The following is a 26067-nucleotide window of genomic DNA, read 5'->3' on the forward strand; positions in this document are numbered from 1 at the left end:
TTATTAATCTTGTTTAAACCCGTCTGTTTCTATATTTATCTATTTTAATCTCTTTATAAAGGAAAAGGATTCCAATTGCAAATGCCACAAGAGGCAATCCAATTGAAAAGCAGTTGGCAGTCCTGCTTTTAACACGTAAAACCTTAAGAAAGATTACAGAGGGGGGCATCGCGTGCATATTCGAGATGCAATGACTTAAATGCATCGCTCTAAAACTATTTGCCTAAGTGTTTCTGTCAGAGTTGCACAGCAGCCAATTAATTGCAGGTCTTTTCTGTATGCAGCCATAAACCCCCCTGAAGCCAAGCAACAAGGAACCTGTTACCATGCAGGAACGTGAAGATTAGGATTACCGCATTCAGGATGTGGAAAAGAGCATGTGTTACATAGTGAAGCAAACCTTAAACGTTAAAAACGTATTCCAAAGATTTGTGTTATATCATAGTTCTTAATTACAACCCAACACATGAGGTTCGTGTGTGATCTTGTGTATGCTCGATTTGCAGCAGGTGCTTCTGAAGCTCTTCCCTTTAAAGCATGATCAATGAGCACAATGCCATGTAAACGCACACATCCCTATCTCCCATATGCATTGTCCACACACAAAAACATGCACACACTCACACCAAGCTTGATTTTGAAGGGTCCGTAATCACACCTAAGCAATTGACGGATCAATGACAGATATGAGGAACAACTGTGGATTTTTTTATCAGCTTCTTTACTTAGGCCTGTTTTTATCACAGATTATATTTCTCTCAGCGTTAACAGGCTCCGAGAGCCACAGAGGTATTAATTAAAATCTAAATACTAAATATTGATTGATACGTTATCAGGGCATAGCAGTTGGTCCGCAGGCTATTGATCCAGTCTGTGATTTATTATCATATTTAAGAAAAATCATTTTGCGTGATTATACGAGGTAATGGATTTTTAGCGAGGGGTGATTCTTTTCTTCTTTTTTTTTGTATCGCGTTTGTTATGTGGAAGGTGGAGCAGATTTCTCAATTGCATTCGGAGATCACTGATATCCTTGGTACTGCACCCCCTTGATACACCCCCCCACCCCCCCAACCCCATCCTTCCATGGCCTGTGAGGGGCTAAAGCTTGTATAAGAGAACGATCCCCGCTCTTGTCATTGGGAATAATGGGTATTGGGATTACCTCTTTAATCACAACAAAGATTAACAGATGGTATGAGAACAGTTATTAGCAAACATCTTGCACTCATCAAATCAATAAGATGATTTGTAATCAGGCTGTCGACGCGAATGAAAAGGGAGCCGGGCCGTTCCCAGTGAAAGATCCTGGCAATCAGAGGCTACTGTGTAGCAATTACCTCTCCACAAAATAGGTGCTCTTCCTCCACTGGCTGGCAGTCCTCCAAAACACACGCCAGACTGATGGCAACATAGGGCATTAACACGGCAAAACACAAAACACTGCATGGGTAACCTTGTATTTGATCAGGTGTTAGGTTGCTCGATGATTTCATTTCACTTTGAGCCTTTTAATTTGGTGGATCTCGCCGTGTACTTGAGGGGAAAAAAAATTCCAAATGTTTACACGTGCTGTCTCTCGCTACAGAAGACCGCTCATTAGCGGGTTACCATAAATAAGTCAATGTAGGGACAAAGAGGGAAGAGCATAACACGGAGGAGGGTTCACTGCGCAAATATTTCTCCGTGGAGACGGGAGATGGAGAGAGAAAGGCTGAAGCACTGGAGACATGTCGGTGCAATGAGAACTGTAAATGGTGGAATGTCAAATCTGTGTATAGCCAAAGCTAACTCTCTCTGACAGCAATAAAGACTTTAGTGTCTCCTTTTTTAAAAGCTTTGTTTGTTCTAACAATAGCTTCACTTTATCCTGGCAATGACACACAGCCACGCAATGGTATGTTCTGTTTTTCAAGCATATAGCATGCAGGTGTCTGTAAAATCTGAACATGTCCTGTGGTCTAATTTAATTTGGTTTCTTTCATCAGCACATTTTACTGTGCTATTTTTTTGTCAACATTAGAGCACCTTTTTTAAGTTTCACTTATTGAGTCCAAAACATGATTACAGGCCAAGAGAAAAAGATAATGCATAACCTGGTCACCATTTTTTTATCTTTAACTTCACAACACAATTCAGAATTGGCTCTTTTTTGTTTCATTTAAGGGCAGAACAACCATGTTTTTACACCACCTTAGCTAAAGATACCTGACTTAAGGTATCATTTTAACTCTGATTGCTGCTCTTAGAGCTTGCAGGCCTTTTGTAATTGATTATCCTACTTCGCATTATAAGCATCTTTGTTGTGGGAACTCTCTGGGAGAGAGTGTTGTCTGAAAGGAAGCCGTCATTTCAGGAGCAGATGCAGAAACACACATTTATGACCTTAGTAGGATTTGTTAGAACTTGGCTGGCTTTGTATGTGCAGAACCTTGTGAGCAGTATTATCTTTTATTTACCTCCTTTTCTTTCCTTTTTAAATGGCATAAGAACCCTTACTTGCTCATACACTTAGGCCCCATTGTTAGTCCGCACACTCCTAATGGCAGAGACATCACTACAAAGGATGTGCAACAGTAGCTGCAGCTGCAGCTGAACACAGTGGTAGAAAGTAACATTTACTAAAGAAATGTACACAAGTCAAGTACAGTTTTGAGGTGTTTGAACTTTTGTAAAGTATTTTTTTATTTTCGGTGTCCATATACTTCAGAGAGACAGAGGGAATTTTATTTTAGAGCTCACATTGCTAGTTACTTTTCAAAGAAATCTTTTAAGCTTTTGATGACAAAAAGCAATGTGTATTCCCCTAGCAGATGACTTTTGTAGCTGGTTATATATCAAAAAGATATTTTCATATCAATTGATGTTTAAATGATCCAATAATTCAGCAAAAATATAACACTAGAAAATACACACACACACACACACACACACACACACACACACTCACCCCGATATACTGTCACTAAGACAGTGTAGATATGCACTTACCAGGATTAAGCAAGGCAAATGGTGCCAAAACAGCGACAGTATGAAGTAACTGATGCTGTTTAAAAATTCAAAGGCCTCTATTGAACAGACACTGTGGCACACATATCACTGGGCCAACAGATCCCTGCAGCCCACTGGTCTGGCTGCTGGCTGCTCCCATGCACATGCACACACACACACACACACACACACACACACACACACACACACACACACACACACACACACACACACACACACACACACACACACACACACACACCCAGATACAGGGAAACTGTAAAACGTTGCAAACACTGAAGTATTTCACTAACATCAGCAAGAGATACTTTTCTTAGTAAGCATTACTCAAAGGGCATTAACTGTTGTTTTATTTATATAATTTGCACAACAAAACATTTTTTAAACTGTTGTTTTTATAATAAATACCTTAAAACAGAAAGCATATATTAAGTGCATCAACGACACGTAATTGTTTCTCAGAACAAAGTTCGTTTTTTTCTGAAATTTCACAATGCAAATAATGATGTCATCATGACGGACAGATATCAGATCAAAACATAATTTTCAGTTTAATCTTTAATTTATAACACATATATATGCTATTACAGAGAATATACAGTATAGCCCAGATAAAGAAGCTGTATTACTTTACTGACAACACAATCCACACCAGATCCACTCCCTCTGTTTAAACCTTTCAAAATAAAAGCCCTAGACTAGAAACTGCAAAACTGTTTACCAGAGAGGACTCAAATTAACATGAATTTCATTAGCATTTTTCTAAAAAGGAAACTCAATAAAACAGAGAAAGATGTTCAAGTCCACTGTTTAATTAAATCAGTTTATCAGAATATTTGATTGAACAAGCGTCAAATTTGTTGCACATTTTTGCCGGTATGAATAGTTTGGACGCATCACATCACATCCCAGGTGTGTAAATGTCTTAAAGCACGATTCTCCTGTGCTTACATCAGAACACACACACCGATACATACCCACATACAACCTGCAATCACACATACTGACAGAGACACTCAGGCACCATTCCCTACCACACACTCACATACATCATGCACACACACACACATACATACACACACACACACACACACACACACACACACACACACACACACACACACACACACACACACACACACTTGTCGAGTGGCTAATATCCTTCCAAGGTCAAACCTGACAAGGAATTCCAATGAGATTAAGTGTCATCAGTGCGACTTTAGCCCTGTTCTGCTCATTGTTCTTGGAAATGGCATTACAGCTTCAAGATGACCAAGGCCTTATTGGAGCAGTAAAACCGTTTCCCTTCCTGTAAGGGCTAAATTGATATGTGAGATATTTGATACAGGTCCGCGGAATGTAGTAATGTTCTTACATATATCTTTATCTAGGAGGGTAAGGACGATATATCTGTTGCAAGCATCAGGCTTTAATGGTATATCAGATATCAGCCCATAGTGTTAATCACTTTTGACTGTGACAGACTTTTATTTGATTGCCTTTAACTGTTTATAAAGTATTGTATCTGTTTAATAATTTGGATTTTTACACTGAGCTGACTAATAACAATTTGTTTCTTTTTGAGTTTCAGGTTCCCAGGAAAACAGAAATATGGACTTTGGAAGCTTTAATTAAAGAACTATTATTGTTATTATTTCTTGAATAGACAAGAGCAATGCATAAAACACATTAGGAAAGGAAGACTCATTCTAAATGTAGCTATTAGCTCATTTTCATCTGCAGTCCCTGTTCAGGTACACCCATAACAATCAACAGACACTTAAAACATGACAAAATGTCTATCACACTATTAATTGTTAAAGCAGATCAAAGCATTGATTAACTTGTCAGTACAACTTATAAAATAACAATTGATTTTACCTAAAAAATTGAAGTATGGGCAAGTACAAGTTGACAAGACAAATATCAGTGTTTTTGCACCATGGGAAAAATGGTGGTGCATGTTTTAAACTCAGCTTGTGATGCACTGTATATACAATGAATATGTTTAATTCCACACTTTCTGCATATTTTGTCAATCCCATGTAGGTTATCTTAACATATTCCCCTCCATATTTGGCTGTGTTTCAGTCTGCCAGATAATGTGAGGGTTTTGTTTGTCATCTCCTCTGGTGAAGCGCCATGTCAACGTGTCAGCCAGCATTTGGCGCGCCGCCTTTCACACTGAATCTGACACATAGTCTTTTGGTGGCAGCAATGAGCATTTTGTCATCTCCTCTCTCGAGTGCCAACTCGATGTCCAATTACATCCCAGCTACTAATTTAATTACAGTAGCAGAAGAAATGGGTTGATTCAATTCATTTCAATTAGGCCTGATTGGAGCAGTCAGATCACATTTTACTCATCTCAGGTAGGAGCAGCCTGTCACATTTTGTCCCATCCGGCCTCATTTGAGGGGAGGAGATAAGCAGGTCATGATATGATAACTGAAAAAATGTGTGGTCTGATGTGAAAACAGTTTACACGTGATTCAAACGCCTTCCTAATCTCTGACTCTCTGATAAATGTGAGAGTAAAACACTTTCAGAGCAAGATCACAGCCAGTTGCCACTTAATAGAGCCCCAGCTACAATAGTCATTACTTATGCATGATGTCCACAATTATGTATCAAATTGTGTGTGCACACGTGTGTGTGTTTTACATATACAACTAATGGGTGTGTAACGAATAGACACAAGTTAGAAAACATGTCAGGAATAGGAAAAAGCATATGTCATGTCATCGAGCTGCTTTAGTTTCACCCGGTATCTAATAATACAACACACACATGCACACACATACACACGTACATACACACACACTTTGAATGGCTTCTTAAATGGAAAGAGCCTTTATATATTACCCAACACACTAACAAGTTACAAGTAAACTAATTATTTTAAAAGATTAAATACTTGTTTTTCCAAAAGACAACCAGCAGTCACTACTAAAAATGTTATAGAAATATGACTGTGTGTCTCTCAGTAGTATCTGTGCATTTGCAAATGCCCCTGTGGGACAAATTAAGTGTTTTTCTTATTTTAATTTAATAAAAACATACACTTATACTAAAGTATACCCAAACAAGCATTTGGTTTGATAATCATTAATGAATAATGTGTAGTGTACTATAAGAAAAAATCAATAAAATAATGGATTTATAGAAATATTAGAATTATATACTACCACAGAAAAAATGGGATCATTTCAAACTCACTCAAGTCCTAGTGACAATATTTAGTAAGTCTTTGCATATACTGTACAATTAATATATAACAATTTAGTGGATGCATAACATCCAAAATGTCATCATAAGTTGACAATAAACCAATACATTTAGCCTATTTGTCTTAAGGAATTTCACACAAAAAAAACATACAAAGCATTAACTTGACTAAATGTTATATGTATCACGAGATACACACAGCAGTATAATAACGTTACAAGAAATACAGCAATGTCATATCTCTTATAATAAACACACCAAATAATGAATAACAACCCACCAGGAATATTTAGTAAGGGACTACTGTCGTTATGATCATCCAATAGCAGGAAAAAAAGTTACAAGTCGCCTATGATTGGTTCAGATCGAAGCGTTTACCAGTGTGCCATAGGCTGCTACATAAGCCTGCGGTGTGTGTGTGTGTGTGTGTGTGTGTGTGTGTGTGTGTGTGTGTGTGTGTGTGTGTGTGTGTGTGTGTGTGTGTGTGTGTGTGTGAATGCGTCTTGGCACCAGTTGCGGCGGCGCAAAGACGTCTGATTGGACACTGGCGGACACTGAGGGACGCGGTTTCTCATCCTGCGCTTCTCTATCGATTTAATCACCTGCTTTAAAATCCGCAATACATAAAATACCCCCTCGTATTAAAAGATATCTGATAGAGAACTTTAGTGCTGGCACATTTCTTTGTTTGTTTTTTTTTACAATCTGCGACGATAAAATGATAAATCACAAACGTGAGTAATTTACCTCTTGGTGTCTTCCTCGCGGTCCGGCCTCCCCTTTTCCTGGTATCCGCAGTGAGAGACAGATACTGCAGAGTGAGAGAGAGGGGAGAAAAAAAAAAAGGAGTTCTTAGAGAAGTCAGCCGGTGCACTTTATGATGCACACTAGGGCCAGCATTAGAAGCCAAGTAGCCCCTTTTTTCTTACCTTGCGACACGGATCCAGAGGGGGTGAAAAAAATGGGTAAAGGGAAAAAAACGGTTGTTTGGGTGATTACACGTTTTCTCCCTCCTTTCTCCACCCCCACCGCCGCTTCTCCTCCACCAGCAGCTCTCTCCCCTCTCCCGGTGAATGGTGAGAGACTGGCCCCGCTGAAATAGCCCTCTATGGGGGGCTCCAGCTATGCAGCAGAAACAGCCTCCTTCTCTTTAAGGTTAAAAGATGCCTCTGGGGCGCATCCGGTGTCAGCTGTGTCGTAAAACAAACGTGATTTTTTTACTCTTCCTCTGCAGAGCTATTCATTTGGCGTTATTTCCCAAATTAAAAGTCATTTTTAATAGTTCCATAGGGAGGTGGACCTTTTATTCTTCACTAAATTGGTATGGAGACTCTAAAATCTGAAAAAAAAACGTTTCTGCCACTCATAAAAATTCACACCAAATGAATTACTTTCCCAGAAGTCCAAGCTGTTTGGCAGACCTGATCACTCTGGATCCGCTGCCTCCCACCTTCCTTCCCTCCTTTCCTGTATGTGTGTCTATACCGGATTAAATGGCAGCTCGTCTTAAATGGCACCTTGCCTCGTTTCCCCTCTCCTTTCATCATCAGCAAAATAAAGATTAGGCCTTACAGAGAGGAGATTGTAAAGGCTCTCCTTTTTTATTTCTTTTTTTTTTTTGTAGAGGCGCAGGGATCTTCATTCCTCCGCCTTTGTGATGATATTGATGATGATGATGGCCAAGTGGACAGTTTGATTTTTGTGTGGCGAGCTTGTTATAAAGAATCAATATTATATCAAGGGGGTAACTTTGGTGATAAAGGACTTCAGCCACTCTGGCTATTCATCATAAGTCTGTAGCAAGCAGATAGGTCAAAAGAAATTATATTGCTCTAAAGAGTGTGTCTCCTTATCTTGCAGCAGCAGGGGAGTGGAGGACACGCCGATCGATACAGTAGCTGCCGTATACTCCTTGCAATTATCAATAGCTGATTTTGTCTTCCTGGGGCTGCATCTATTAATACCAGATAATAACAGGCTTTTTTGGACATAACTTCTAAAGGAGGTGATGGAGGAGGAATAGTGGGAGGGGGGGGAGAAGAAAGTTTGAGCGCAGGACGACCTTGTTGACAACAGATTTGTCTCTCATATGAGGTGCACACAGGGGAATAGACAAGTCAAACAGACAAGAGGGAGAGGGAGGGGGAGGAAGGGGGTGAGAGAGGGGAGGGGGAGGTCTAACTGAACCCCCCTCCCTAACTGAAGAAAAATCTTATCCTTCATTACAGTAAAAAAAAAAAGTTTGTAATGTATCTAGAATTGCACGTTTAACCAAATAAACAATATATATATAACATTTAAAAATATATATATTTACATTACCGTCAACAATTACGTAACTTAAAATCCCATATTATGAAAAATGATGATGTTTTAAAATGCTAGAAAAAACATTCAAATAATGAATAATAATGTATGTATATCAATAACATTTATGCAAGTTTTGGCTCTCTTATTTACATGCCAGTTGGCCTCAAACATGTTAATCCCTCCAATCCCTTTCCCATTAATGTGACCCCATGCATCCGGAGATTTTAATGCAAATAGGAATTCGCCACGTGTGTTTATTCAGCAACGCAATGAGCTCACAGCGATGCACACAACATTGTTTCTCCTTATTTACGTATTTTAATTTTAAGCAAAATTAAAGAAGAACAAAACGTCCAAGGTATATATATATATATATTAAAATAATAAACTAAATGTACGACATACAATCATTTTAATTTGTAATGCAGTTAATCACTTGGATTAGCAAAGGACACACTACATTTACACTGCAATTTTTAAAAATTTTTTTACATAAACTCGATAAAAGAAAAGTGAACCTATAGGTGAAAGCCAATGTAAAGCCACACAATCGCCTCTCATAAATATAAAAACTGCGATGTATGTGACATATCCCAATCTCCATGTTTATATCTTACAAAACAGGTTGGTGTGAGATATTATATGATGGGAGGTCAAATCTGGGTGTTCACTGGAGTCTGAGGACAATCCATTGAACAGTAACGTGGTGGTACATCCTAGTGGTGGCTGAAAGCAATGGGCTGAACCTCAGCTTGGGGGTTAACTCACACACAGCGCAGTCCCTACACACACCAAGCCGTGCCCGACACCGAGACACCAGAGCGGTCTGAAGGAAGATAACTTCCAAGTTGCCTTCCATATGAGCCGGGAGAAGAGAATACACGGAGTGATCCTTTAATTTGGAAAAAAGCAGCCGCGTTTCAGCGTTTCGCTTCAAGATATCCCTCCAAAAAGGTACTTTTTTGGGAAAGCGCACCGAGGGCGAAGGCGCAACCTGGAGCTAAAGGAGGAGGAAGAGGTGGACTTCATTGCGATGAGAAGCGACTTCTCTTGGGACGACTGCGTTTTTGATGTTGGAGGCTGCTTGTCCGCTTTTTTGCGTCCGAGTTTGAAAGCCATTCAAAAAGAATAACAATAGGAAAACCCTGCGAACAATTTATTGCTTTTTTGAAGAACTTTTACACATCAACCGGTATGTGATTACCGGAAACGTATCCATGAAGAGAACACTTTAAAGAGTCCAATTCAGAAGGTATAAAAGTTACCTAGAACTGAGCCAAGCTCTCGAGACTTTTTGAGAAGATGGGATCATAAAGGTCAAAGTGATGAAGATGATACTCGGAGAAGAAGCTCTGTGAATCCTCTGTGAAAGGAGGCTGGGGTTTTGACGTTCCCTTGTTGAAGACCCCCCCGTGAGCCCGGGAATAACAAGAGAGTTGGTGTGTAGTGTTGTGTTGTTGTGGGGGGGAGAGAGGTTGGATAGTAAAGAGAAAAAGAGACGGATAAAGTCTGAGAGTGAAGCGGCTAATTGCTCAGTCCGTCCCTCATTACCATATCCAATGCGCGTCCGCTGGACTCCAGCCAATCCACCCCACCTTCACACGGTGCCATTAATCGCGAGGCATTATTCACTATCGTAATTATTATACCGACATGCGCAATCCGACGCACAGCAACAGCAGCGACGGCAGCAGCAGCAACGGCTAATTTACTGAACATTTTTCCTTTTTTGCGTCCCCCTCCTTTCTTCTCTCTCAGCTATATCAGACTATTTGCGAACTTTTTTTAAGTGTGCGTGCGTGTTGATTCATTCGCTCTCCGCTGATGTATCTGCAAAACGCAGAGGCATCACGGAGCGCAAAAGCAGCAGCAGCAGCAGCATCGACATCAACGCCAGCAGCAGCATGTCCCGACGCAAGCAAGCCAAGCCGCAGCACCTCAAATCGGACGAGGAACCCGCAATAGCCGGGGTGATTTCCGAGCACGGTGAGTGGGATTAACCAGCTGAGTTCTCCTCTTTCCAAAACAGACAACTTCCCCTGTCACTGCTGCACGTTACACTAGCGGTGTTTCTTTTTTTTCACTCTGTTTCAGCATCTTTAAAACTTCTTTAAGTTGCACATGAAATGGAAACTCGATCCGCATTATAATAGGATTTATTTCTTAAATATAAAATGTTGTCATCAACGTTATTAAGTCAGAAATGGTTCTTAGTAGACAAGGAAGTGTAGGATTTTTGTTTAAAAAAGTCGTGTCAGTGTTGTCCCCCAAACATTAGTTAAACCTGCATCTCGTCACATTATCGGTGACTTTTACGAGTAACTAATGCATAAATGTATGCATTTTAAAAACTCTATGGATTTTTTAATACGTGCATGAGGCCTTTTCGAAAGCTTTTTTTTTTCAAAATAGAACTATTTCAATATTAATATATATGTAAAATATTGGAGTCTCCTTTGTAAATTCTTCTTCAAATCGTATACAGTTGACTTTGCAACTGCTTAAACACATGCACATACGCATTCACACACTTTGAGAAGTTGGAAATATTTGACATTATTTTACATTACATTTCTTTAAAATTCCTAATTCGGCAAAAGTAATACATGCAATGACATCTTTTTAAATTGAATACAAAAATAAAACCCGTAATAAAAATACATCATTTTATTTTGAATCAGTCTTTTGTCCCTCTACGCCTGTCTGGCTCTCCGAGGAGCAAAATCCGGATTCTGTTGCAGGTCGAAGCCTGCGTTTTGTTATGGAAATGTTTTTGTTTACCCCCCTCACATAAATTTAGCACACTTGATTTGTTCCCTTTTGCTCACAATGTCGACAACATCGGTTGACAGGGCTCGTCCTCGCCATGTGGAGGAGAGAAAAAAAAGGCTCATTCATCTATTATTCTGTACTCAGCCTTTGGCGCAATAAAACGATCATTATAGTGGTAAAGTCACATCTTCAGCAACGTGTTGGAATTATAGTAACAACCGTAGAAAAAGTATGTTTCTTACTTTATTTTCAAAAATACTGTTAAACATGATGTTTCTTAAAATTGTACAATTCTTTGGAATTCAATTTGTGTTGCTGTATTTGATAAAATAACATTGCAATTAAAGGAGAAAGAAATTCTATTTATTTTTAATCTATGAGGATTACTTAATTTATAAATGTCATAGATGAACAAACAGTCACCATAATATAGTGCTTTAATATTAAGATCATCACTTTTTTTACTCTAAAATGTGTGGAAAACAAAATCACTGCTATTATTTATACCTCTCCATTTGGCTCATGTTGGCCAACACACACACCCAGTCACACACTCATACACTTTGCAGGGCTTCTTTACAATATAAATGCGTGATGTAATCTCTGGGGAGCAGCTCTCTTTGCATGGGAAAATGTTGGTGTGAAGGCTTTGGGGAATCACACTGATGACCATCGGCTCTTTTTGTCCGATTTGCTGGATTTTCTCCAGGGAGATTTCACATTTTAACAGTGTGTCTGTTTAATGTTGAGATAACCCTTTGGTAGATGTTGCTGAAAGACACACAGTGTCAGGGTGTTCTCCTGTAGGATCGTTGATTAAAAAACCCTTTTTTAGTCGTAAAAATTGGGATGATTTTGAATTTCATTTAAATAAAGTTCCTGCAATTTGTGATATCGAAAACAGCATCCAGAATATTCAAAATGCCACACATTGTTTGATCGTTTTTACTCCTTTCTGCATGGATGTGTGCCTTTAAAATAAAGCAACACACTGCCTTGTAACCTATACGCCACTGTGCTTAACACTGGAAGTGCCTGAGGAATGTTTTTGCCTGTCCTCATTGGAGCACTATACTGGCTCGCTTGTTTTCAGGACAGACGTACGTTACAGTGAAACAATCCCAAGCCTTTGGCAGAGCACAGCGAGCCCATACACACTTAGACAAACCAAATAACATTAATCGAAAGCTTCCTTACGGACGAATGTCATGACTGTCAGTGTATCACTGCAGCATGATCAGACTCTGTGTTGCCCATCGCCCGTGCTGCATCTCCTGACCATCAATCCTCTTGACAAATCATTGCATATTACGTTGAAGGAACTCAACATTTCCAACTGTTATTCAGACTTGTAATTTTCAATTATGTCGAGCTGGTTTCAGGGAGCAAGTCCAGCATTCGGATGGCGTTTAAATTGGGCTGAAGGACACTCTGTCCGGGGTACATTTCGTGAAAGATCGAGCAAGAAAATAGTCCCATGATTAGACAGCTAGGATGTTAACCTGTCCTTCTGTGTTCTTTATTTCCTCAAAATTTGATCGGACCTCTGTGAGTAGATGTCTTTCTCTCTGCTGCAGCTCAGACAGGATCCCTTTAATGTGCCAATAAAGATGAAAAACTAAAATCAAGTGCCAACAAGCTCTTGTCTGGCATATCATCTCCCCCTCAGGCCTTACCGACACTTGCCCCCTGAGGGCATTGGGGATGTGTGTGTGTGTGTGTGTGTGTGTGTGTGTGTGTGTGTGTGTGTGTGTGTGTGTGTGTGTGTGTGTGTGTGTGTGTGTGTGTGTGTGTGTGTGTGTGTGTGTGTGTGTGTGTGTGTGTTCAGATAGGGGCAGAAGGGGGTGGTGGTCTGCTTAGGAGTGCTTTTACAAAGCTTGCTGACTTAACCTTTGTCTAGCCCCGGTCGGACAGGCCCTGCCGTTTGATGTCAAGCTCCTCGTACAATTCGAACATGTGTGCCGTTGACCTTGGCAGCGCAGCGTACTCGTGTCCTAGAAAGTGTGAACAGCGACAGGCTTTTCTTCTGGCCACCACCTCCTCCTCTGCATCCAGCGGCTTTCAAGGTGTGCATGTGGAATATGTGGGAAATGGTGGCATAAATATTGCACTGTGATAAACTTATGTTCAGAGGAATTTTGTAAAGATACATTTCTTCCGCAATGCATCAAAGACGTACATGATCAATTTCAACCAAGAAAAGAACATATTCACAATGTTATTTGTTGGAAAATAATGACATTTTCTACAGTTTAGGAGACACCTTAAGAAAGACATGTTGATCATTTTAGCAAGGAGCACATATTTAAGCTTTAGGTTTTATGCTTTTTCACAGATATTTCTCATTTACTGTATTTATTGAATTCTCAAACACAACTCACAATGTGTAGGTTTTCCTTTCTCGATAACATAATCTTCATATCAGGAATGTCCATAGTTATAAGGTTAAAAAAATATAGAATAAAGTGAGGAAATCCCCTTTGACAGTGACAACAAGGTTCCCCTGCAGTGGGGCTTTTGTTTGGCTTTTGTTTTAATCCCCTCTCACCATTGGGTGCAGGCCTCTGGACCACCCACACAGTTGTGCCAAAGAAGGCACTCAGATATGGCCGTGTCCTAATTACTCCCCAGTGCCGAAAAACACACACAAACAAGTAATATCCTGATTGAGAGGAAGGACTTGACAGGACTTTTTTGACACTAAGCAGATTTAAGAGAGTGAAGAGGGAAATTTTGTCATTAGTGTTTTTTCTGAAGATGATTTTTGTTTAGGTGATTTTAGCAAAGACTTTTCAAAAAGTGAAGCCATGGACCAAAATTTTGACAGTTGAGATGTTTTGTTTGTGTTACTTCAAAATGTAACCATTTAAATTTAGCTGCAGCAATCATCCCCATGTAAAAAAAGACCATTGAAAAGGCCTGTTCAAGATGAGCTTCCATTAAAGCCTCCTTCTCATCTTCAACTGTTTTGTTAAACCACATCCAGAGAGAGACATCTTGCCGGGTGACACACTCCTCTGGACAGAGTGCCGTCATTGAATACTGTATTGCAAATGCTTGCACAAACAAATCGTTAATGTTTTGGCTGCTGCACATCTGCAGGCAATGACAAAAGGCCTCTCTGTTCGTGCAGATATGACTGTACCACTCTGCAGAGCGGCTGACCAGGCCGATGACACACGCACATTAAACACACACACACACACACACACACACACACACACACACACACACACACACACACACACACACACACACACACACACACACACACACACACACACACACACACACACACACACACACACAGGCAGAGCAGTGGCGAGGACGCTCAAGCCTCTGCATGATGCATAGGATCATTTGATGAGATGCTTCTTGCGTTCAGATGCGTTTACTTTTTAGGAACAGTGCAGACAAACCAATTTTTGAACAATCCGCTGTTTTAAAATAGTAAACTATTATAAGATAATATTAGAATAATAAATGCAATGTGAAAACAATGTGAATACAGATTCAGTATTTAAAATGTGAATTTACATGTCACAGAAGTCAATATACATCAGGAAAAACTTGTAAAATATGAATTAAAATGATAAATTTCCCAGAGAATAGAGCTGTGGATGAGACATCAAAGAATTCCAAAATTGCTGAAGCCAGAGGCCTTTTTCTTTTTGGCCCTCCCCTCCCAACATGGGTAGGACCCACACTGATGCATCTCTCTTTAAGGTTCCTAAGCTATCCCCAGATGCTCGAGAATAATGCTTTTTAAAGAGGCAGAAGGAGGGGGCGGTTCTGTGAGGCTGTAAGTGTAGGTTTTTTTGTTTTTTTTGGCGATTACTGTAGGTTGAAATAAAAATGTGACAGTTTGATAAATAGGAATATAGTTTAAATAGAAGACACGAAACACTTGAGACCCCGAAGACTCAACAAGATACCAGTGTCATTGTGTGTGTGTGTGTGTGTGTGTGTGTGTGTGTGTGTGTGTGTGTGTGTGTGTGTGTGTGTGTGTGTGTGTGTGTGTGTGTGTGTGTGTGTGTGTGTGTGTGTGTGTGTGTTTGTGTGCTTATGAAGTGGATCTGGAAATAGTTAAGAATAAAGGAATTTGAAATTGATCAACGCTCGGCTACGTGGCTTTCACACGATCGGTGGAAAGGATGAATAGTTAATCTGATATAATATGTCAGATTAGCAGTTTCAGTTAGCATGACGACTAGTGAGCAAGATAGCGGACACACGGATCCAACGTCCTCAATCCCACTATTATCCTTTTGCTTAATATTTGCATCTGAGTAAATGAAGACTCTTGAAAGGATGGAAACCAGATTGGATTTTTTTTCATCCTTTCCTTTCTCATGGTATAGGAAAATCAATAGAACCCCCTACCTACAAACACACACACACTTCCACTGTCGTGCGAATACATAAAAAAAACACCAAATGTCGCTTTTACACAGCTGCAATGGCCTCCCACTGTTTCAGGCGTGAATGGTAATTATGAAGGAAAATTGTATAATGTTTAGCTTATTGGCATGTACATTGGGAAATTGGTGTAGCGTGTTGTATTGAGTAATTGTAGCAATATTCAAAATGTCAGAAGCCACATCCAAAATTCACCTCCAAGCAGTTTATCTAATATGTTTATTAAGTATTTCTTTCATGATAGTGTTAAGCTATTGAGGCTTTAGTATTCATTAAAACACTGTTTTCAAACTCAACTGAAAATGCCCAGTATAAAGGATATTTCAAATATATTTATTTTTTAAATAAAAAACAATTACTTTTATAATTCATAATTAGGCCTGTGGAAGCAGACATATACACACTACAGCTATTTGTCTGCAGTGGCCACAAAAGCATGTGTTCGCTGCAAATGCATGCCATTAGTGCGTCAAATATGTGTGAAAGAACGTATCGGTGTGTGTTTCTGTGTGTGAGGTCAGAAGCATACAAAGGCCCTTCCTTGTAATTGTATGAATGAATAAAAGAGATTGACAGTAATACCATTCTAATAACTAATCAGCTCAACACAATGCCTACTCATTTGCGCTGACCTTTCAACCCCCAATTATGGAAATGAGTTCTGCTGTCCGCTGCCGGCCTAAGGAGATTTTAAGCCTGTTGTCACATGTCCCTGACGTTTCTGCTCACTTGGTGTAAATAATATGATAGTAATTTGGGGAAATATCAGTTCCTTTTTTTTTTAATGCAATTGTTATAATGATTTTGCACTGGATAATCAAGGAAAGAGGAAATCTTGATAATTAAGAAAACCCAGCAGAATTACACATTTTTATATTGCTAAATGAGTTTTTCTTATTTCTAATTTAACCTTACCTGATTAAGTCAAATAATATCGTGTTTTATCAGCCCCAGCCCCAGTGAGGATGGGAACGCGGAGCCTGTCCAAAGCCTTTCTGTTGATAATTAATTAAGTTACAGACACAAGAACTTGATAGCTCCTGCCCCCTTTGGCCAGAAATTACAGGAGGAATGATGAATTTCTTTACTAATGAGTCACTGTAATTGGCATGAATGCTTCATGTCTGCCTCACCATGGCTTGCTCCGTTTTAACCTTTGTAATGAGCGTAGGCACTGGATGAATCTCACTGTTACTCACTTGCAACACATAGGAAGACCTGTATTGTTGAGTGAATAAGTGAAATCTTTGATTTGCAGTATTTTTTAAATCTTTTCTTAGATGTTATGTCACCGTCTACGTGTCATATTATCATTTATATTGATAGATCAGGCCTGCTGGCTTATTGGTTGAGATTCACGTTGTTGACTAGTCGTAGAGCATTTGCATTAATTAAATCAAATACTAACTTATTCAGGAATGTTTTCTTGTTTATGTGTGTGTGTGTGTGTTTGTGTGTGTGTGTGTTTGTGTGTGTGTGTGTGTGTGTGTGTGTGTGTGTGTGTGTGTGTGTGTGTGTGTGTGTGTGTGTGTGTGTGTGTGTGTGTGTGTGTGTGTGTGTGTGTGTGTGTGTGTGTGTGTGTGTGTGTGTGTGTGTGTGTGTGTGTGTGTGATAAGCAGATATGCAGTCGCACCAGTTACAAAAAATAACAATCAATTTTTTTGCAATTTTAGTAGCTCTGATTTTATTTTTGTAAAATGATTAAGTAATCGATCAACTTTGTTTTATAAAGTGTATTTTTAGGGCAAATCCTTTTGTGTAATAAATCATCTTCTTTGGCAATAATGCTTTTTTATACTTTTGAGTATGTATACATCATTTATTGTGTAGCTAAATATTGGTACTGCCAGAATTATCCTGGGTATTTGACTAAATAGCGGACAGGAGACTTTGAAATAGAGTATGTGCAGGTTGCTGTGGCAGTGATTGAGCTCACTTCCCACTCATAATGAAAGGGAAATGCATATAGGGCCACGAAAGACATATACGCACACATAGAGTATAACCATGTTTAAACAGAAAAAATAAACAAAAATGGAAGGGCATTTTTGCACGGTTTTGGTCAGGTGTGAATTTGGTCCTTGCTCAGAGCGCATTGCGTTGGTTTGTTTGACTCTTGATGGTTGCGTATGGAAGAGGAAGTGGCTTCTTACAACTGTGATTAAACATGTGTAACTAATCAAGAGACTGCGCTGCCATTGCACTAGCATGTAATTTGTTGAGTCTCATTTTAGAGAGCACAGGAGAATGAGGGAAAGAAACACAGATACATTTCTTCACTGAAAGGCAATATTGTATATTCCAGAACATTTCAAAATCATTTGAAATTGGGCATGTTTTGTATCATTTGCATGTGCATACATTGTTAACATAAATTTTAAATTGTCAAATTAAAGGTGAATGGTACAGGACAATTGTATGTGCTACATTTTCAACCGATTTCTGCTTTTGCAACACTGACAAACCACTCTTCCTGACATCATAATAAAATAATATTCCAGTAGAGTCCCTTTCTTTGATTCAAGGCTAAAGTATAACCTTTGCAATGCTAAATGAAAAGGCCCAGGCATTTGAAATTCAGGTGGAAATGACTGGGCTTGATAGCAGAGGGGAATCCTAATAGGGCCATCAAAGTCCTGATTTGTACCCAACAGATGAGGCAGCTGTGAATTGTATGAAATATTGGAAATCAATAGGTTCTATGGAATTTCATTAAGCGGCAGTATCCACAATTGATAGGCCCTCATAATTTGATGGATTGCCCAAAGAAAATTATTAGCTGCTCTATGGAGAGGGTGCGAAGGCACAAACCTGGGTCTTGAGAATTGGTGAACTGGGGCAATTTGTTCAGAGTAAAAAAATAAAAAGAATATTGATTCTGCTTATGTTAAAAGAGAGGAACAAAATCAAAGGTTAAATCTTTGCAGCACTGCACTGCAAAATATGTGTGGATTCTTTATCGATTATTTATTCATTAATTCTTCTTATTTTGCCCTCTCTTTTCCCTTCCCCCTCCATTCTCCTGACCCCCTCCACTCCCTTTAGCCCTAGGTGAGGTGCTGGAAGACGCAGACAGTGGGAATGAGAGCCGCAGCGGCAGTGAGGAGACACACATTTGTGAGAAGTGCTGCGCTGAGTTCTTCAAGTGGTCAGACTTCTGTGAACATTTAACATGTTGCACCAAATGCCCCTTGGTGCTGATAGTTAATGACAATGAGAACACACCTATCCCCTCCCAAGAATATACTACAGAGCTCTCCCCTGTACCCAGCTGCTCTAGCGAACAGGCTGACAGCGAGGACCCGAGGGAGGGCAACCACAGTCTCGTGGGTGAGGGGGAGGACATCCCAGAGACAGCAACCCTAAGTGGGGTCAATCTCCAAGAAAATGAGGATGAGCAGATGGAGCTAGAGCTTTCACCAGAAAAAAATATGGATCTCGATGAGACAGATGTGACATCCCCTGAACCAGACGGCTCCCTACCTCAGCTCAATGATGTCGTCCACTCCGCTGTTACAAGCTTCGCCATGCCAAGCACCAATGTAACTTTGGAAACCCTGCATGGCACCCGGGTTGCAGTAGCACAGTTTTCACAGAGCGTAAGAGCAGCAGTGGGCAGTGGGGTTTCCACCATGGCTATTCCCATGATCCTGGACCAGCTGATGGCCCTCCAGCAGCAGCAGATACACCAGCTGCAGCTGATAGAACAGATACGCAGTCAGGTGGCACTGATGAATAGACAGTCTGCCTCACAGCCTGCTCTAAACAACCATCACAGCAATGCTGCTGGAAACCAAGGGCCTGTTTCCTCTTGTGCCCCTCCTGTCGCAAGTCAGCTTCAACTACACAACTTCATCACTCCCCCTGTCCATCAGCTGCCTGTTAGGTTGCCAGCCACACTCAGTGCTCAAGGCCCTTCACCCTTGACCTCGGGGATGGAAGGGCCCCACTCTCAAACACCCCAAAGTAGCAGTCAGCCGTCTAACTCTTCAATACCCAACACATGCTCAAATAACTTGCTGTTTCCCTCGTCCAGTGGCAATGGATTGTCATCTCTACTTCCCTCCTGTTCATCATCAGTCACAAACAACATTAGCAGTAGTAGTAGTGTAACAGGAGGTGGTGGTATCAGCAGCAGCAGCTCAGCTCTGTCCAGGAACTCCATCACCCCTCCTTCGCTCAGCCACAGCAGCCTCATGAGCTCCCCCTCCAGCCTACCGCTGATACCTCACAGCTCATCCAGCAGCGTGATCTTCCCCAACCCGCTGGCCAGCATAGCAGCCACAGCCAATGCGCTTGACCCCCTCTCTGCTCTTATGAAACACCGCAAGGGGAAGCCCCCAAATGTGTCTGTGTTTGACACTAAGCCCAGCTCTGAGGACCCCTTCTTCAAGCATAAGTGTCGGTTCTGTGCCAAGGTGTTTGGCAGTGACAGTGCCCTACAGATCCACCTGCGTTCACACACTGGTGAAAGGCCCTTCAAATGCAACATATGTGGAAACCGTTTCTCCACAAAGGGAAATCTGAAAGTCCACTTCCAGAGGCACAAAGAGAAATACCCACATATTCAGATGAACCCTTACCCTGTGCCAGAGTACCTGGACAATGTACCCACAAGCTCAGGCATCCCGTATGGAATGTCTTTGCCCCCGGAAAAACCTGTAACCACATGGCTCGACAGTAAACCTGTCCTCTCCACAGTTCCCACATCCGTTGGGCTCCAGCTGCCTCCTACGCTGCCGAGTATGATGGGAGGTTTTGGCGAGTCTCCAAGCCTCACACCGCTAAACAGGTCCCCTCAAGGGCCTTCTCCACCATTAAGCGACTGTGCATCTTTGTCCCCTAATATTGCTTTTGACTCTGGCCTGACCACTATGTCACCCTCACCAAAGCCCAGTCTAGGGAGTGATGCACCTCCTTTCTTGAAATCTGAAGGTGTTCTTCTTCCCCCAAGCTACTCTACTAGGCCAGGAGAGAACACTACCACCACCACAACTACACTAACTCAAGTGATACTTTCCTCCACCGTCAACTCAACCTCATCATCCAACAGTGGCCAGGTCACTGAACCCATAACTCGCCCAAACTCTATTTCTAGCCCTGTCACCCACCCTGTCCTTCCCATGCTCTCAGACCAGTTTAAGGCCAAGTTTCCCTTTGGAGGCCTACTAGACTCTATGCAAACCTCGGAGACATCAAAGTTGCAGCAGCTTGTCGAGAACATTGACAAGAAGATGACTGACCCAAACCAGTGTGTCATCTGCCATCGCGTTCTGAGCTGCCAGAGTGCTCTCAAGATGCACTACCGTATCCACACTGGCGAGAGGCCTTTCAAATGCAAGATATGTGGGCGGGCATTCACCACAAAGGGAAACCTGAAGACACACTTTGGTGTCCATAGATCCAAACCCCCACTCAGGGTCCAGCACTCCTGCCCTATCTGTCAGAAGAAGTTCACCAATGCCGTCGTGCTGCAGCAACACATTCGTATGCACATGGGAGGGCAGATACCCAACACCCCTGTCCCAGAAAGCCTGCAGGAGATGGACACCGACCTCTCCTTTGATGAGAGGAGCATGGATGCGATGAGTAGTTATGATGACGATCTTCTGGATGAAATGGAGCAAGCTATGGAAGATGAACCTGAGTTCAAAGAGGGAGAAGTAGACCCTTGTAAACCCTATTCACCTGGGAGCTCCCCACCAACTTCCATCATCTCAAGCATCGCTGCAATGGAGAACCAGATGAAAATGATTGACTCCACTGCCAACATGACCCGTTCGTTTGGTCAGAAGCCTACGCAGAACGGCATCAGCTTTGGAGGAGAAACGGATTGCTTTGCCACTGATTCTCTCTCTGCCGTGGGGGATGCTGAAGGTCGAAGCTTGGGGAGCCCTGCTTTGTCTGAGTCCTCTGGCTCCATGCAGCATTTGTCCCCAGCTCACAGCAATTCCGAGAGCCTGCAATCCAAATCCCCAGGTACATTCAACAATAATATCAACAGCAACAGCGCCACGACAGTAGAAGATGGTCATGAGAACAATTTGTCTGGCTTTGCAACAGTGAAGTCGGAAAAATCAGAGACCCCATCTCCGCTCTCTGCAACTGAAGGCACCGGGGCCCTTGACCTGACTGCCACTCAACCTGGCAGGCACTTTATCAAGGAGGAGAGCCACTTCAGCATGCTGTTTCTAAATAGAGATCGAGGTGTGTATGTGCAAAATGAAGTCATATCTCGCAGTTTAAAAAAATGTGACTATGCAATTATAATGTTGCAGCATTCTAACATTTATTTGAATCCTCTGTTTTTAGGGCTGAGCACTCCTAATTTGGCCAGCACTGCATCGAACATGATCAAAATGGAAATGAACGGACACGGGAAGTCGATGTCTCTGAACGACAACTCTCACCATTTAGCGGGCATCCAGGTTCCTGCTGCAACGCCTCAGAGCACCATGAGCCCCAGCATCAACCCCATGTTGGCTCCCCCACCTCCACGACGCACTCCTAAGCAGCACAACTGCCACTCCTGTGGGAAGAATTTTTCCTCAGCCAGTGCTCTACAAATCCATGAGCGCACACACACCGGGGAAAAACCGTTTGCCTGCTCTATTTGTGGAAGGGCTTTCACCACAAAGGGCAATCTGAAGGTATGATCCAGTTTAATACAACATCAATTAGGATTTTAGCTGTGGTTGAAAAAATGCATACCATGTAACAAGGAATACTCTGGGATCGATTCTGACTAAAGACCTCTGTAGTACTGTGTGTCTCCGCCCTCTTGCCAACACAGTTTATGTGTGGTTCTGGTCTATTGGTTGAAATGTAGCTGATTCTTTACTGGTTTTGTGTTATCTGTGCACTTTTGTATATTTCCTAATTTGCTCTAAAATAAAATGATGTACCACAACCATTCCCATCCATGAAATGTGTGCATCTCGTATTTGTCTTGAATTTGTAAGGTCCCCCAAATAACACACTCATGATGTTCTTTTTATTCCCCTGCTATTTTTAGGTTCACATGGGAACACACATGTGGAACAACGCTCCAGCCCGAAGGGGACGGCGACTATCTGTAGAGAATCCCATGGCCCTCTTGGGTGGGGACGCCATGAAGTTCAGCGAGATGTTCCAGAAGGATCTCGCGGCTCGGGCCATGAACGTCGACCCGGGCTTCTGGAACCAGTACGCGGCCGCCATCACCAACGGGCTTGCCATGAAGAACAATGAGATCTCTGTGATCCAGAATGGAGGCCTCACCCAGCTGCCCATCAGCCTCGGCGGCCCAGGAATCACTTCGTTGGGACCCATGCCGGGAGGAATGGACCGTGTTCACACCGGAGGCAGCCCTCCCATGACGAGTATGGAGAAGGCTGGTCTGGATGTTGGGGCCGTCCGTCCCTTCGCCAGATTTATGGAGGAGAACAAAGAGATTGGGATCAATTAAAAATACTTTTCTGTATTATTCCAAGGTAGGCATTTGGCAAAGACTAAGAGTCTAACAAGAAGGAAAGAAACTGCTGATCCAGTCTGAACTCATGCGTACTATATTATGTACAGATTCAATATCTTTTGTTTGGTTTTGGAAATATAGTATTTAGTATTGATTAGAGGTCTTTGCCTTTCACCCATTCCCTCCTCACTTGATATTTCGCCTATACGAAGAATATTTTGTCTCTTGTTTGAGAATACGTCGTCTTGCAAGATTTGCATGGTACTTATTGGTTTTTATCAGTATGTTTGACTGCTTTTATGAATTATTTTGAAAACCAGGATCCTGCCTCATTTATGATGGGCAAGAATCTTGTCTGGACTGGACTAAAACAGAAAAGCTTAAGACAGTATGGCCTTTGTTGGGCAACCTTGTTTATGATGGCTCTTTTAAGTATTAAAGGGCCGTGGATAGACTGAAGAAAAGACTGAAATATAGTGTTTCTGTGCTCGCCTGATATTCTTTTTTCTCATGAACTAGAAAACTTGAAAAAAATAATGTTTGAACTATTTTAATCTTTACATTTAGTCTCCCAGCATTGTCTTATAATATTGTCCTGTGTCTTTAGTATTTATGATATTGACAAAAAAGCGGGTATACAAAAATATATTTAATGGCCCAAGCGTTTTATTGATCCATTTCTTTTCTAAACTGCAGGCTTCACTGATGAATATCTCTTTCAACAAAGACGGTATGTCGTTCTGAGTTGAACAACAGAGAACATTGTAGGTTTTATTTGGATATCTGTTGAGACTATGTGTATCTTGTTACATGATAAAGAGGCTAGAGATATCCGAAGCTGCTATGACCACAACCCTGCTTTTAACCTTTGTAAAAAGAAAAAAAGTGATCCTTTTGAAGAAATATCTATGTATAGAAATACAGACAAATCTAAAACAGGTATGCATATTTTGTATCACATAAAAATAGACATCATGATTTCAAAGTATTTGTCATGTTTGTGAATGCACTTTTTAAAAACAAGACGTTTTGTCTGTGAGTTACCGTTAACCTTTTGAGCTATCTATCACGTGCTGTTTTCATTGTTTCCAGAGTACCACTCCTACAATTTGCGGAGTCGGTTCTCTGTTATTGCATCTGTGCTACTCGTCAGAGTGCAAACTCATCACTCAATCAAAACCTTCTTAAATAAAAATAAAAGAGAACATTTGTGTGGTTGAATGTTTTTCCTTATCTGCAATATGTCTTCCCTTTCTCTGTCAACCTTTAATTTCCATAAATAAACTCTGAACAAGTAAGTTCATATCATTGAATCAATGACAGGGAGTTATTTTAATCTCTATAAAACACTATTTTTAGTTATTTAGTAGGGCAAGACATATTTGTTCTGTAGCGTGGGCCCAATTTATGATAAATAGTATTAATAAATAATATTATTGTGTATACTATTTTAAATAATGTAAATGTATTTTATTGTATGCATACAATTACTTTTGTTTTTGTTTTACTTTTATTTCACTCTTAATACAGTAGATTAAGTTAATTTATTAGGTAGAAGTCAACTAGCTTTGCTTTGTGGATGCTTATCAATTATGCCCCGGAGTAGAAACATATTATGGTGGCTTTGGAACAATTCTTAAAAGAACCATTATCAAACAACCCAATTAATTTTCTGCCTTTGTTAAATTTTTATTTATGTTGTAGCTATGCATCAACCAATTTGCCCCCCAAAAATGTGGTTGTATTTATTAATATTATTTATGAGACTCTAGGGCGGTATGGGTTTTAGTGTGGGTGGTTTGTTTGTGTGTGTGTTCTAGATATACAGTATATAGATGTATATGTTAGTACGAAAGAAAAAGATTAAACCACATTTACTGCTGATGATTTGCTGTCCTTCCATTACATCATCTCAAATCTCAAAATCTATTGATCTCTATGTTAACAACAACAATAATAATGATGATAATATGAATACAAATATAAATATAAATAATAATAATAATAATAATAATAATAATAATAATAATAATAATAATAATAATAATAATAATAATGAATGAGATGCTGTATTAACAAAATGCTGTATTTAAAAACAATTGAAGCTGTCATCCTCATAAAGCTCACAAACACTTTTATATAGTATTTTAGTATGACTAGGATCATAATCCTAATTTTTATATCACAATACTAATTAATGAATATAGGGCATGATTTAGTGTTTAACTAAGCTAATGTAAAATCCACGGTGAAAGACCACATTAATACTTTTAACTTGCAATGCCTGTTGTATAATACAATTGCAGGTTACTCTGTGTGAGACAAGCTGTTCATCACGGTGCTAAAGCATTTTATTTCATAACTAAGATGCCTGTGCTGATGTGGCCATATAGACGTGTGAGGCTGGGTGTCTGGCTAGTTGGTATGTGGGATTCAGTGAAATCATTGTGTGTGTGTGTGTGTGTGTGTGTGTGTGTGTGTGTGTGTGTGTGTGTGTGTGTGTGTGTGTGTGTGTGTGTGTGTGTGTGTGTGTGTGTGTGTGTGTGTGTGTGTGTGTGTGTGTGTGTGTGTGTGTGTAAACGCGGTAAAGCGATGTTGCAGTATGCTTGACACATGGTCCGCATGTGTGTGAATACACACACACATTCTCCCACACAAACACCCATTCCCTCACTTTCCCAAACATTAAGAAAGACAAAATATTTTTGGAGAGGAATGAACAACGTGAAACCACATCAGGTGCAAGATGAAAGTTAATGTTGATTACTGAGAACAAAAGACGTTTTTGAGCTTATCTGTGGAAAATGGACTGGCAGATGTGAACACAGCCTTGATCCTGGATTCCTGACTGTATAAAGTAAGATTACAATGAC

General features: G+C 40.6%; 2 protein-coding genes across 2 annotated transcripts in view; one reads left to right on the plus strand and one right to left on the minus strand.

Moving 5' to 3' along the window:
• The window catches only part of LOC134861711 (uncharacterized), a 78078-nt gene extending 68409 nt beyond the window's left edge, over positions 1-9669 (minus strand). Inside the window, exons 1-3 of the mRNA XM_063879129.1 lie at positions 9527-9669; positions 7170-7388; positions 6988-7051 (exon numbers count right to left, since the gene is read on the minus strand). Coding sequence (XP_063735199.1) covers positions 6988-7051; positions 7170-7388; positions 9527-9669 — 426 coding nt within the window. The remainder of the gene's footprint in view (positions 1-6987; positions 7052-7169; positions 7389-9526) is intronic.
• sall3a (spalt-like transcription factor 3a) lies at positions 9374-24384 on the plus strand. Its single transcript, XM_063878228.1, has 4 exons — positions 9374-10536; positions 18787-21948; positions 22054-22391; positions 22757-24384. Exons 1-4 carry the CDS (start codon positions 10455-10457, stop codon positions 23186-23188), a joined length of 4014 nt encoding a protein of 1337 aa, XP_063734298.1. The 5' UTR covers positions 9374-10454; the 3' UTR covers positions 23189-24384.
• The last annotated feature ends 1683 nt before the right edge of the window (positions 24385-26067 follow it).

Source organism: Eleginops maclovinus, chromosome 3 (genome assembly GCF_036324505.1).
Source record: "Eleginops maclovinus isolate JMC-PN-2008 ecotype Puerto Natales chromosome 3, JC_Emac_rtc_rv5, whole genome shotgun sequence".
Classification (NCBI taxonomy): Eukaryota; Metazoa; Chordata; class Actinopteri; order Perciformes; family Eleginopidae; genus Eleginops; species Eleginops maclovinus.